General features: G+C 38.6%; 1 protein-coding gene across 3 annotated transcripts; it reads left to right on the top strand.

The window, feature by feature from the left end:
- The first annotated feature begins 7,169 nt into the window (after positions 1–7,169).
- On the top strand, positions 7,170–12,086 carry LOC103452004 (cysteine-rich receptor-like protein kinase 2). 3 transcript variants are annotated; one of them, XM_008391476.4, is made up of 8 exons: positions 7,170–7,685; positions 9,344–10,036; positions 10,178–10,291; positions 10,433–10,572; positions 10,655–10,865; positions 10,963–11,197; positions 11,299–11,449; positions 11,571–12,086. In XM_008391476.4, exons 2-8 carry the CDS (start codon positions 9,346–9,348, stop codon positions 11,907–11,909), a joined length of 1,881 nt encoding a protein of 626 aa, XP_008389698.1. In that variant the 5' UTR covers positions 7,170–7,685; positions 9,344–9,345; the 3' UTR covers positions 11,910–12,086. The 3 variants fall into 3 exon arrangements, with proteins under 3 accessions (XP_008389698.1, XP_008389695.1, XP_028947574.1); XM_008391473.4 differs by having other exon boundaries at positions 7,219–7,685; positions 9,185–10,036; XM_029091741.2 differs by having other exon boundaries at positions 7,362–7,685; positions 8,152–10,036.
- The last annotated feature ends 3,122 nt before the right edge of the window (positions 12,087–15,208 follow it).

Raw genomic sequence — 15,208 nt, 5'->3', positions numbered from 1 at the left:
TCAATTGTCAACTCTCACTTTATTTAACCATGAAAACTAATCATTGATACATCACAAGAGATTTAGTATTAGGGTAAAACTGTTAAACAGGGTAAAACTGTTAAACGGAGACATTCATTTCTCACAAGTCAAATGAACCAACTACTACCGGGGATAGCTACCCCTCCTCCAACACACATATATGTATGCATATACGAAGACGGTCCAAGATTAACAGTTAATCAAGGAATAATGACAATGCCAGCTCTTGGGGTGCACATGTAGATCAAACTGCAGCTGCTACAATTTTCAAGCACCGCACTGAATTCATCGAATTTTATGGAATAAAATATCATATTATAATTTATTTGGAAAGTACAAAAGCTAAATATAATTAGTCTGGCAATTTTTCTCTGCAAAGAGACTGGTTCATAAATTAATGGGTTGTTTAGATATAGACCCTTGTAGCTGTTATTGTTTAGACAAAAACTCATCTCATATTAAACATCCAAATAAAACCCAAAATTCAAATAGTTTGTCATGTTGGCAAATAAATGAACTATCATTATAAAATCTTTACAACTTATGCCACAATACCCTAAATATGTCAATAAATATTATTACTCACCTTCAATTATGCTCAATGAGCAATGAGCAATGAGCTCCTGATTTAAAACCACGTATTACAAACTATTTACCTATACTTTTAAAATTCACTAATTTACCTACATTTTTTTGATACAAAGTAATTGACCTACATTCTTTTGATACAAACTATTTACCTATATTTTTTTTCTTTACAATATCATGCCTATGGGGTAGGTAACTTATTTTTACAGTATTTGTATTCTAAGTGGGTACTAACATAGATAGGTAAATTATTTTCCATGAAATGAAAAAAAAATACAACAATTATTTTGTACAACTTTTTTTGACACAAATTATTTTTCCATGTTTCAACGTAAAACACCATAATATTTTTATTTATATTATATATTGCATGCTAATAAGGTAAGTTAGTTTCACAATAAAACAATTGTTGGTAAAAAAAAAATTGAGAAAAGAAAGCCTAATAAAATAATAGGTTAATTGACATTTAATTGCATTGAAATCAATAAAATACAAAATTTATTGTAAATCTTAAGTCAAACCCTCACCCACGGTACAATCTATAAGGGTATTTTAGGAACACAAGAATTATAAAAACTAACATACCAAGCTTGTTAAGGAAATTTGTCACATCCCGGCGCCCCCACCACATCTCAGGCTTGACTCCGCCGTAGCACGATATTGTCCGCTTTGAGCCTGACCACGCCTTCACGGTTTTGTTTTTGGGAACTCACACGAGAACTTCCCAATAGGTCACCCATCCTGGTATTGCTCTCACACGAACTCGCTAATTTTGGAGTTCCGATGCAACCCGAAGCCAATGAGCTCCTAAAAGGTCTTGTGCTAGGTAGAGATGGGAATATACATATAAGGTTTACAGGATCCACTCCCCTTGACAATGTGGGATGTTACAATCCACCCCCCTTAGGGGCCCGACGTCCACACTTCTGGCCAGCGATTGGCTCTGATACCAAATGGTCACATTCCGGCTCGGGCCCTCACCACATCCCAGGCTCTACTCCGTCATAACACGATATTGTCCGCTTTAAGCCCCGACCATGTCTTCAAGGTTTTGTTTCTGTGACTCACACAAGAACTTCCTAGTGGGTCACCCATCCTGGGATTGCTCTCGCACGAACTCACTTAACCTCGGAGTTTTGATGGAACCCAAAGCCAATGAGCTCTCAAAAGGCCTCGTGCTAGGTAGAGATGAGAATATACATATAAAACTTACAGGATCCACTCCCCTAAGTGATGTGGGATGTTACAAAATTTGCTTAGTTGGACTCTAGTAAATGGGGTTTAAGTCTGAAAAAATAAAGAGGATGGGGTTTAAGTGAGAGAAAATAAGTTTTAAGGGGGAAACTCTCATTTTCAATAAATTAATTAGATATGTCTTCTGGGTTAATTTGGTGCGATGTATACAAATATAATCATTGATAGGGAAGTGTTATTGACACTCTAAAAATCTCATTCTACACTCCTCACAAGTGTATTTTTCTTTCTACATATGGAAAGTTTGGAGTATAAAATGAGAATTTTAAAGTGCCAATAACAATTCCCTGATTAAGATTGTTTGTACCATATTTAGGGCCTCCGTATTTAGACCTCGTATAAATATTCGGGGGACTCAAATATAATTATATAATAAATGAAGGGGCAAATATATAATAAGTGAGGAGCCCTTATTCTATAAAATGACTCATCACTTTCCTCATTAGGGGAGGTCAAGGTTTAGACCATGGGAAGAGAGAAAACATCTCAGAGAGGGCAAACACAAAAAATAGGCTAGAGAGCACACTGCATCTAACCTTCTTGTATATTCACTATTCAGAGTGAAACAATATCAACATCAGTGTGGACGAAGCCCAAACATTGGGGTGAACCACGATACATCTTGTGTTCTTTACTTTCTTCCAGATTCACGGTCGGATTTATGTTGTTCCAAGACCTCTCCAGTTTTGTGCATCAACATTTGGCGCCGTCTGTGGGAAAAGACACGAAAAGCTATGTTGATTCTCTCTCAAATTTTTATCTCATCACCGTGAAACCTTCACAACCTCACCACTGTCCACCGTGGATCTGCAAAACCCATATAGAGACACAATCTCTCTCTTTCCTTCACTCTCACTCTCACTCTCTCTTTCATCTGGGTTCGGTTAGTTTTGTTTGATGGGTCATAATTCTCTGCAAGTTTGCATGGATTCATTTGACTGGCTACAAGGAACGATTCGCGAGGACTCTCCGATGGACTCGTCCTAGCGTTATTCGGTGACATGTTAACGTACTCGAGGCCATTGGTCGAGCGGAGGTTGAGGCCCCAGCATGGCCAAGCCCTCAAGTGCCCTAGGTGCGATTCCACCTACACCAAGTTTTGCTACTACAACAACTACAACCTCTCCTAACCTAGGTACTTTTGCAAGACCTGCAAAAGTATTGGACCAAAGGCGGGACGCTCAGAAACATCCCCGTGGCGGCGGGTGTAGAAAGAACAAGAAAGTTTCTCCTAAGAAACCCAATAATCAGAGCCCTTCTTCGTCGTCGATATTTCACATCCCAATTGATTTCCACCTTTCTTTTCCTGATCAAATGAAGTTCTCACACCTCAATAACTTGATGCAGTTCTGTAATTCAATGGGGAACACGTCTGACTCTCATATTGTGAATCACCTGATTCCAGTGGTCTGCTGTGGTTGGAATTGGGATGGGGACAAGGTCCCAGCAGCAACCAGGCTGAGAGCGAGCAGGGCAGGACTTCCATGGAGAGATGGTTTTGTTGGAGAATTACAGCGCCCTCAACTATATAGAACATTGTGAGCCATGAGCTTTCCTCTGCGAGAGCACATGGGTGACATTGCAAAAGCAAGGAATAAAGGAGGCAGACCATAATTTCGTCAAAAATAGAGATAAGAACTTTATCAAGACCGATAACTTTTGTTGACCACCAAAGAAGATGCCCACTCCATTGTCTAAAAAGATAAGTTTTTATTTCGTCTGCAATCTGCCATCACTCTATTATTAATCCTATTATTATTCCATCTGCCATCTGCCAAAAGAAAAATAAAATAAAATAAGTTTTACTTTTCCTTTTCAGCAAACATCATTATGTTTTCTCAATATCATTGTTTATTTAATATCTTATTATTTTTGTCATGATGACTAATTATAAAATAATCATTTTATTATTTTTATATCATGATGACTTATGATTAAATAATATAATTATTATTTATGATATCACATGATTACTATCACATTATTGATTTATATAACATGTGATTTACCACACGACTGCATAAATTATTTATTTATAGAAGGCACGTAATACAATATTTTGCCTTGACAAACTTTGTCAATTTGATTTATTCATTATACGGTCGTACTTATATTGTCAATTATTATCATGAATTATTGAGCAACTAAATCCACTGATCAACATTGTTGCTGATTAAAGAAGTCTACCAACTTATAGACTGATGAGCCACGTGCTCATGGTGATCTCTTGTCTGACCGGACACCCACTTGCTTATCACTAACCAGGTAATCAAAAGTACGTCAAGTACTCCAAAATTATTCGGCAACATGCCGCTATTATCACCAACTAGGTAATCAAAAGTACGTCCAGTACTCCAAAATTATTCAGCAGCCTGCCGTTATTATCACCAACCAGGTGATCAAAAGTACAACTCGTCATCCAAAGAATCATACATGAGCATCACTCATGACAATCACCACCATACATGAGCATCACTCATGTCAATCATACATAAACATTCATGAGTATCACTCATGTCAATCAGCTTCAAAAGCTTCATTTACAGAGCTCCAGCTTCGAAAGCTTCATTTACAAAAGCTCCGACTTCGAAAGCCTCATTTACAAAGCTTTAGCTTCAAAACCTTATTTACAAAAGCTCCAGCTTCAAAGCTTCACTTTCAAAGCCTCACCTATAAAACTTCACTTTCAAAGCTTCACCTACAAAGCTTCAGTGCATGGTATATAAAGACCGCCTCCGAACAACTGACACTTCGGCCCATACATGGATTGAATTTGAAGTCTCCAACCAACAGACTCTATTAACTGAAGATTTGGGGGACTACACTATGTACCATATATTGGGCTTCCGCAACTGGGCCTCATGAAAAATACTTAGGGGACTTAGCCCATTATTTATGTACTGAGGAGCAAACCCTTATTCTATAAAAGGGACTCCCTCACTTTCATTAGAGAGCACCCATTATTCATGTATTGAGGAGCAAACCCTTATTTTATAAAATGGACTCCCTCACCTTCTTTAGAAAGAGACCATTAGCCCATCACTTAAGTATTGAGAAGCGAACCCTTATTCTATAAAAGGGACTCCCTCACCTTCATTAGAGAGCATCGCCGCCAGCTGAGCAACCGCCTCGCCGCGAGCATCACTTCTAACCCATCACTTATGTATTGAGGAGTGAGCCCTTATTCTATAAAAGGGACTCCCTCACCATCATTAGAGAGCATCGCCGCCTGCTGAGCAACCGCATCACCGCCAGCATCAACTCTAGCCCATCATTTATGTATTGAGAAGCAAGCCCTTATTCTATAAAATGGACTCCCTCATCTTCAACGCCACAAGCCGAGCCAACCAAGGCAACATAAGCCACAAGCCGAGCAGCCTCGCAACATGTGCTACTTCTAGTTGAGCATCATTTCACATTGAGCACCCCCTCATATCGAGTATCAGTTCTAGACGACATCTAGTTACTTCAGCCCACACATGGACTGAATTTCAAGTCTCCAGCCAAAAGACTATCTTGACTGAAGACTTGGGGGACTACTGTTTGTACCATATTTAGGGCCTTCGTATTTAGACCTCGTATAAATACTCGGGGGACTCAAATGTAATTATGTAATAAATGAAGGGGCAAATATGTAATAAGTGAGAAGCCCTTATTCTATAAAATGACTCATCACTCTCCTCATTAGGGGAGGTCAAGGTTTAGGCCATGGGAAGAGAGGAAACATCTCAAAGAGGGCAAACACAGAAAATAGGCTAGAGAGCACACTGCCTCTAGCCTTCTTGTATATTCACCATTCAAAGTGAAACAATATCAACATCAGTGTAGACGTAACCCAAACATTGGGGTGAACCACGATACATCTTGTGTTCTTTACTTTCTTACAGATTCACGGTCAGATTTATGTTGTTCCAAGATCCCTCCGGTTTTGTGCATCAACAAAGATAAACATTCAAATTAAATGACAATGGTGGGTTTGAAACACCAAGTTGTTGTTGGAGAACAATTTAGAAATAAACAAAAATAACAGAAATTCTAATATTTTATTAACCAAAATATATTTGCTATACAAAACGAAAATTACACAATAAATACAGAAATTAATGTTACTAACTTGATTACAAAAGGTAGAGGCTAGCGTAAAAGCTATGTCCTTCGAACAGTATTTTCGTCCCACTCATGTGCTTGTGGTTCTATAACGTCTGCTCGACCAAGATTCAACTACCTAATTCTACAATCCGCACTAGATTTTAGAACTCTAGCGAATTTGCTTTTTGTGTGTTTACTCTCTAGAAAATTCGTACAGAATGAAAGAGCAAGAAAAAGATGATCCATTTGGAAACTGTGATTGCAGATATATAGGCTGTTTCACACCCTTTCAAATACATGTTCAGTGTATTTGAAGGTACACAACTCTTTCTAAGAGCTGTGTCTTTTAATCAAAACGTTTTTAATTAATAAATTAATTAAAAACTTAATCCGAAAATTAAAATTAATGAATTAGATTAATTTTAAATTTCAAGGCCCAAGGCCCTTGTCTTGATTAATTAATATTAATTGTATTTAGGCTATATTATACAAGTCTAATCCACACAACCATAAGGCCCAAGCCTTCAATTCATTTCCAAATAGCCCATGTTGTAATTACTAGATTAAAGCATTAAATCTATGTAAAGGCCCTTGGGAATCTTGTTTTCCCCAATGTGGGACAAGAGTCTCAAAACTTCCAACAGTTGCTATAACATATATATATATATGTATATATATATATGTATATATATTATTAGATAGTTACAATATAACAACAGCAATAACATTAATAATAGCAACAATTATTTATTATTATCAACATTCTTCTCCACTTGGTTTTTTTTTTTTTTTTATTTCCTCGGGATATTAATTTGTGTGCATCTGTTAATTATTTGGAATGATGATTAAGACTAAATGTTATTGACTTATATTGCAGTGGGTGGTTTGTTTTCACGTTGAATATGTCATCTGTGCCAAAGAGCTATATATGAGTAGAAAACAAGGCATCAATATGAACATTATCTTTCCATACAAACTTGTGCTGAGCTAACAGCCTTTGTTGAATTTTGCTGGGGACGAAAAAAAATAAAACTGTAATTGGCACTTTAACAATTAGATGTTAAATTTGTCACAAATATATATCGTTCTCGTCATGCATGCGAGTCAAATTTAATATTACGTCAACAGCGGAGACAAATATCACTAAACCAAAACGAGTTTGTAGTGCATATGAAAACCAAGCTGGTATTTTATGAAGAAAAAACAAAAAGCTTCAATTGTCAACTCTCACTTTATTTAACCATGAAAACTAATCCCAGACACATCACAAGAGATTATTATTATTAGGGTAAAACTGTTAAATGGAGACATTCATTTCTCACAACAGTCAAATGCAGCAACTACTGCCGGACATAGCTATCCCTCCTCCTATACACATATATGTATACATGTTTGCGTGTGTGTGTGATATAGCTGTCGGCTTTTCGGTCCAACACCGCGTGGTTTGCAATTTCTCCTCCTTCAGTCTTCAGTCTTCAGTCTTCAGTCTTTTGATTTGAAAGTTTGAAGTTGAATAGCAAAGAGGAAACTTTTCCAGTACAGCCGTAGATCATTCTTGACTTCTCATCTGAACATATTCTTCTTCGAGTTGGCTTTTCTCTCTTTAGCTAGCTAATTCATTTCACAACAGCAGAAGCCAAAAGCCAAAAACCAGAAGCCAGAAGTCCTCGATTAAGCTTCTCACCTCACCTGCAGAAACTCATAGTTTCACTGATCCAATGCATAAACAGAAGGTACGTGTACATAAATATTTATAGGTCTCGTGTTTAAGGAAAAAATCCAATTTTCATGCACTCAAAACTTTGCCTACAACTTCTTCATTCTTTTCTTCTCTCATGGATTGATTTCTGAACCAAATTCTGGTAAGAATTCCTTGACAGTTTAGTTATATACATATTTCTATCTGCAATTCATACCCTTTATTTAGGATATAACTCGAAAAAATTCAATTATACTCCGGTCTATCCCTGCTGGCTGCAGCTAATATGGACGTAGGGAAAAATCCTTTATTTTTGCATTTATTAGCTGTTCAGTCTAGGTGCCCCTATTGATGACTGCCGATGCTCTCATGTTTCTCGAGCAAGCTGCTATGAATGGATTGATCATATGTCATTGATAATATGTTAATATTATTGTCGCTGAATAAAAAATGTATCGACATGTTATTAGTACTAATCACTAAATTTTCTACAATATCAGTACAGTATTAAGCTAGCTGCCTAACATCTTGATTTGAGTCGTCACCGGAGACCAGTATAGAACGTTAGCAGTTTAGACGTTGACCGTTAGCTGTTGGTGGCAAATGGCAATGGCGGGCTGGCTGGAGGTCATGGGACGATGGTAGGTAGGGATTGGTGGGGTCTCATCTGGTTGGATATTTATGTGGGTTACAGGGAATCACACCTCCTCCCTCCCTCTATAATTCAATGCAGACCTTTTATCTCTGGAATCGACCTTCTTTCACATTCAATCCAAATTGCGGGGTCCAAATTGGGAATGCTTGTGGGGCCCATGTGGGATCCACTTGTTGTTATGTTCCGTGCTGTCTTCACCTCATGGCCTTGTCTTTTGTGTAGATTTCATCCAAAAGCCAATTTTCAAGATGGCAACTTTTCTGGGAGGGGCTACACTGTTTACTCTTATCGGGGTCTCTTGAGAAACTTACAAACAATATTTTATTGTTTACGAGATATCACCATTCGTGTCAACATGACGTTATATTCGTGTCATAAAAATCATCGTTCAATTTTAAAGTCAGAACTTACCTACACTTAGGATTTCATCCCAAATCAACCATAAAAGCAATGTGTCTTGTTTCATATCAGTATCAATATCAATATCAATATCATAGTGTCTTGTGTATCGTTTCGAACATGACACTGTATTATCAGTTCAAGTTGTCCCAATGGCATCTGAGGGCGTAGGTAAGTCTACCTCCAGTTTCAGGAGGCTGATTACAGAAACGTTTCTTGTTTAAATTGTCTGTGAAAATGTGAAGACAAAGGAAGAAACTTGGGACTGCATACTACAAGTTTTGGGTACAAACCCAAATCCAAGACCTGCCCTTTTGACTTTAAGGACGGTGCCTAAATCTCAATGCAATTTATCCACTTCAAAACCAAGTTTGGTTTTAGTTTGTTTTTATCTTTTCTTTTTCGTCCAGGTTGCATTGCTACTTTTGTGCCAAATGTCCTTCTGTAACTCCTAATTCCCCCATTTGCCCAATTGACAGCAATCCTTATTTCTTCCACGACATTCCTTCATATAAATTTGGATGGAGGCAGCTGCAAATTAAATCAAACTTCCAATTCATCCCAAAAAAAAATGAAGAAATGCAACGTTTCAATTCTTTCCCAACATTTGCTTCCGCTGAAGATCCTGCTGTTACTAGGAATGGCTGTCGGAGATCCAAGAACGAAGACGGTCCAAATAATGTGCGCCAACCAACGTGAGCACAACACAACCGTGTTTGTTCCGAATTTTGTCAGCAATATGGCAAACATCAGTGAACAAATGCAAACTTCCGGCTTCGGAGTGGCAGTCACCGGTTCAGGCCCCGACACCAACTACGGCCTAGCTCAATGCTATGGAGACCTTTCTCTTCTAGACTGTGTGCTATGCTACGCCGAGGCGCGTACAGTGCTTCCCCAATGTTTTCCTCACACTGGGGGTCGGATTTTCCTCGACGGTTGCTTCATGAGGTCTGAAAACTATAGCTTTTACGAGGAGTTTAGAGGATCGGAAGATAGTGTTGAGTGTGGGAACACCACGAGGAAGAGTTCGGCGTTCGGAGCCTCGGCAAGGCAGGTTGTGAAGCGTGCGGTTGAGTCTGCGCCAAGCAACCGAGGATATGCAAGGGGTGAGGTGAGCGTGAGTGGGATGGCAAACGAGTCAGCTTATGTGTTGGCTGATTGCTGGAGAACTTTGGATGAGAGCTCTTGCAGACAGTGTTTGGAAAATGCATCTGCATCAATGTTGGGATGCTTGCCTTGGTCCGAGGGGCGAGCGTTGTACACCGGGTGCTTTATGAGGTATTCAGACAGAGATTTTCTCAACAAGGAAATGGGAAATGGAAGCTCCAGAGGTACATGAAATTTCTACCCCTTCTATTTAACATAGATTCCCCTTAATCACTTTAAGCGAGGGGATGGTAGGGTGCTTCGGTGGTTCGAGACTGAGCCTGGTGTGTAGTTTTGCTCGCCTAATCTTCGGAACTTTGTTGCAGGTACCACTATTGTCATAGTAGTTGCAGTTGTCAGCTCCTTGGTAGTTTTGGTAGTTGGAGTAGCCATCGGATTTTATATCTGGAAGCACAGATATATACAAAAGAAAAGAAGAGGTAAAAAGCTAGTAGAAATTCTGCAATGCTATCAGACTGTATTGCTTCAATGGTGAAATTAAAAGAACATCTGTGATCGACAAAATGGTATATTAAATGTAAGAGATTACCGGACTGCTAAAGAATTTCGGGGTTTTGCAGGATCATATGATGCAGAGAAGTGGGCGAAAACCCTAAACGACAGTAGCTTAAACTTCAAGTACTCAACAATTGAAAAGGCCACGGGGTCTTTTGACATTGTCAACAAGCTTGGACAAGGAGGTTTCGGAACTGTTTATAAGGTAGTTTGTCTCCATGTCTTTTGTTTGTCTTAAATGTCTGATGCCTCTGTACTCGGAAACTAACTGGGGTTTCTCCTTGCAGGGAGTTCTGGCTGATGGGAGAGAGATTGCAGTGAAGAGGCTTTTCTTCAACAACAGACACAGAGCAGCAGATTTCTACAATGAAATCAACATTATAAGCAGCGTGGAACACAGAAACTTGGTCAGGTTGTTAGGCTGCAGTTGCTCGGGACCTGAAAGCCTTCTCGTCTATGAATACCTACCGAACAGGAGTCTTGACCGCTTCATCTTCGGTAATTACGTAGATTTATGCTAATTTATACAAATCTTAACTAGGTGGTATGTGCATGTTTCTGCATTCCCCTCAATGTTTTCAACAAATTTCGACAGATCAAGAAAGAGCTAAAACACTTAACTGGGAGAGGAGATATGATATCATTGTCGGAACAGCAGAAGGTTTAGCCTACCTTCACGACAACTCAAAAACAAGGATCATTCACAGAGACATAAAAGCGAGCAATATACTTTTGGATTCAAGGCTTCGTGCTAAAATTGCAGATTTTGGTTTGGCCAGGTCTTTCGAGGAAGATAAGAGTCACATCAGCACAGCAATTGCAGGAACATTGTAAGCCTATTTATAGTAGATTCATTTCGTGTTATTTTAGCGAAGATAAATGAATAAGACTGAAAAAAGTTGAGCTTACCGTTGTTTCTAACCTACCTCAGGGGATACATGGCTCCAGAATACCTAGCTCATGGCCAGTTGACAGAAAAGGCAGATGTCTATAGCTTCGGAGTGCTTATATTGGAGATCATCACTGGAAGGCAGAACAACAGGAGCAAATCTGCAGAGTACTCAGATGGCATAGTTACAATTGTAAATTTCCCAATAAATTCTTCCTTTTCTTCCATTCATAAAACAATTTGATCTTCGAATTTGCAGTATACAGTAGATCCCCATTCTTACTTCGTTGTTCCTGTGTTTTTTGTCCAAACAGACCTGGAAGCACTTTCAAGCAGGGACTGTAGAGGAACTGTACGACCCAAATTTAATGTTGCAGAATTGCCATGACAATGTTAAGGATGAGATATTCAGAGTGGTTCAGATAGGACTTCTATGCACCCAAGAGAGTTCCTCTTTACGACCAACAATGTCAAAGGCGCTGCAGATGCTAACAAAGAAGGAGCTGCACCTACCTGCGCCCACCAATCCACCTTTTATAGATGAAAAGACCATGGAACTCAATGACCACGGCGACGACCAATGTTACCCTCTAAATGCAGATGGTGCTTCTTCAGTTGCGAGTGTTTCACATAGTTCTTTCTATCCAAGGTGATCACAACATGGTGAAAAGTGAAAACTGTTAGGATATATATTAGTGTGTGGGATTATGACACTTGTCAATAGATTGTGCATTTAGTTAGTTAGTTTGTTACATGTATTTGAGCTTCTATATAAGTCTAAATGTAATGACTTCATGAGTAAGTAATATTCAACACAAGATATTCATCTCTCTCTCTCTTCTTACTTTCTCTCTCTAAGTTCTTGATAATTCTCTTTCTGATATATCTGCATACATATTAACATGGTATGAATCGCCGGATCAGCTAACGCTACTCTGTTCGATCCTTCTGATTACTTTCGCTTCTCCAAATTGATATAACCTCTACGATTGCCAGTCTTCTTCTCTCCGTTTCTCGGCTTTGTTGCTACTCGTGCTTGTGTTCTTTCTCTGTACGAGTGCACTCTTCTTCTTCTCTCCATTTCTAGGGTTTGCTGCAAGTTGGGATCTTTGACGTTGTGTTGAATCTTTGCTGCACACCAGGTGTTTGTTTTGGTGTCTAAGTGACAAGTTGTTCTTCGAAAATTGCGAATATGGTAACTGCATCACAACTTCAGATTCTTCAATCTCCAATTACTGCTCTTATTTCCACAATTCCTACTTCTGTGAATATTAAGCTTGATGATACAAATTACTTGAATTGGCAATTTCAAATGCAATTGTTGTTAGAAAGGTCATGGGATTATGCAGTTTGTTGATGGTTCTAATCTCTGTCATCCTCGATTTCTTGTTAATTCAAGTGAATTTGGTATAGTATCTGGTAATTCTTCTTCTCAAATTGAGAATGATGCATACGTTGTTTGGAAACTGCATGATCGAGCATTGATGCAACTGATTAGTGCAACTTTATCACCTGCTTCCATTTCATGTGTTATTGGAAGTTCTAGTGCCTGTGATCTTTGGAATCGATTGAAAGAACAGTTTTCTACTGTTTCAAGAACCAGCATATTTCAGATGAAATCAAATCTGCAAACCATTAAGAAACGATCAGATTCTGTGTCTAAATATTTGCAGCAAATTAAGGAGGCTCGAGATTACTTGTCTGCTGCTGGAGTTTACTTTGCTGATGAGGATATTGTCATATTGGTACTCAATGGCTTACCTCTTGAGTACAATACTTTTCGATGTGTTATTCGAGGAAGGGAAAGTGTCATTTCTCTTAAAGACTTTAGGTCTCAATTACTCGCAGAAGAACTAATTGTGGAGAGCAATGTCTCATCTCAGTTTTTGTCTGCCATGGTTGCCAATACCAATGTCATATCTGAACCTAAGTCTTCCTCTTATCATACTCAATCTCATCCTGGTCATGTGTCTTATAGTTCATATAATGGATCATCTAATGGTCATAATGGTGGTTTCAGACAGTTTACCAATAATAGGCAGAAGGGTAAAGGAAAGTTCAATCCAGGGTATCGGTATCCTGCATCAAGACAACAGTTCTTTAATCAGACTCTTGTCCCTACTTCCGGTGTTCTTGGTCCATCTCTAGCCGTGCCTTTTGCTCAATCTGTGTTTTGTCAGTTATGTAATGCATATGGTCATACTGCACCATTTTGTCACTCCAAGACAGTGGATAAATCTAGTTGTCAGATTTGTGGAAAGAATAACCACACAACTTGGTTTTGCTTTTACAATGATAAGGGTCCTTCATACATTGGTCCACATCAACCATCCATGGCTCCGTATTCCTATGCTCCTTCAGCACCTCAGTTTCCTTCTCAGCCTGCAATGCAAGCCATGCATACAATGGTTTCATCATCTTCTTAGGCATCTTCCTCTCAGCCTTCCCCTCAACTTTGGCTTGCTGATTCTAGGGCTACGAATCACATGACCACTGATCTCAGTAACTTGTCTTTAGCCTCTCCATATCCAACCAATGAGACCGTTCAAACTGCTAATGGAGAAGGTTTGACAGTATCTCATGTTGGCAGCACTGTTATTCATACACCAGTTCATCCTATCAAATTAAATTCTGTTTTATATGTGCCCAAATTGTCTCAGAATCTATTATCAGTGCATAGAATCTGTCTTGATAACAACTGCTGGTTGATTTTTGATGCATTCTGTTTTTGGATTCAAGACAAGGCCACAGGGAGGATCCTCTACAAAGGGCTATGCAGTAATGGACTTTATCCCATCCCATCCCTTGCCAAACATCATGGTTTCTGCATATCTGGGACAGCTCATTAGTTCATCTCGTTGGCATAGTAGGTTAGGTCACCCTACCAATAATATTGTTTCTACTATACTAAATAAAGCTAATATTAGGTGTTCCAAGGATGATGTACCAATAGTCTGTCATAGTTGCCTAGAAGGAAAGTTTACAAAATTGCCTTTTCAATCTAGTACTCATCAATATCAAATACCTTTTGAAGTTGTACACAGTGATCTTTGGGGCCCTGCACCCTATAATTCAATTGATGGTTTCAAATTCTATGTAACTATCATTGATGAATGTACTAGATTTTGTTGGGTGTTCCCACTTATAAATAAATCTGACTTTTTTGATACATTTGTCTCCTTTTATGCCTTTGTTAAAGCTCAGTTTTCTGCAACCATTAAGATTTTGCAAACAGTGTTGGGTTTTTGGCTCAAAATTAGGATGATGCAATAAATTAGGTTTGTGTTACCTATTTGGTTTTGGTGTCCTATTTGGGTTTGGTTTTGACTTCTTAGTTAGTTTCCTTGATGAAGAGATTTTGTTAATTACCTATTTGATTAGGATTTGGATTTATTTCCTATTAGGATTCTTATTGTAACCTAAGTCCTATGCACTATAAATAGGACCTTAGGGTTAGTGTATTTAGTGTGCCTCATCATGGTTTAGAGAGCTTTTCTCTATTTTGGTTTTGGATGGAGGTCACTGTTTGGAGTCATAAGTGTGGCAAATTCATGACTCATTCATTTGGCAAATTTGGTGAGAGTCAATTTGTGAGTTTGTGAGTTAGAGAGCAATTTGGGAGAATCTTCTCCGTTAGCTTTGGATTCTCTACTCGTTTGGTTTAGGGTTCGTAATTTGTGGGATTTGGGTTGTGAAAGTTTAAACACTCTTTTGTAATCTCCATTTGTTTAGTGAAATTCATCGCCGTGCTTCGCCCGTGGAGTAGACTTTACGCCGAACCACGTAAATCTCTTGTGTTAGTTTGAGATTGTTTGTTTTAGCTTTCACCTACAACATGGATATTAGGTACTTTGTTATAATTCGCTTCCGTTTGCGCATAAAAGTACTACAAACAGATGGTGGGGGAGAGTATATAAGTCATAAACTACAAGCTTTTCTCAAAGTCAAAGGG

Source organism: Malus domestica, chromosome 13 (genome assembly GCF_042453785.1).
Source record: "Malus domestica chromosome 13, GDT2T_hap1".
Lineage (NCBI taxonomy): Eukaryota > Viridiplantae > Streptophyta > Magnoliopsida > Rosales > Rosaceae > Malus > Malus domestica.
Note: the sequence above shows the minus strand (reverse complement) of the source record. Positions and strands in the feature narration are given on the sequence as shown.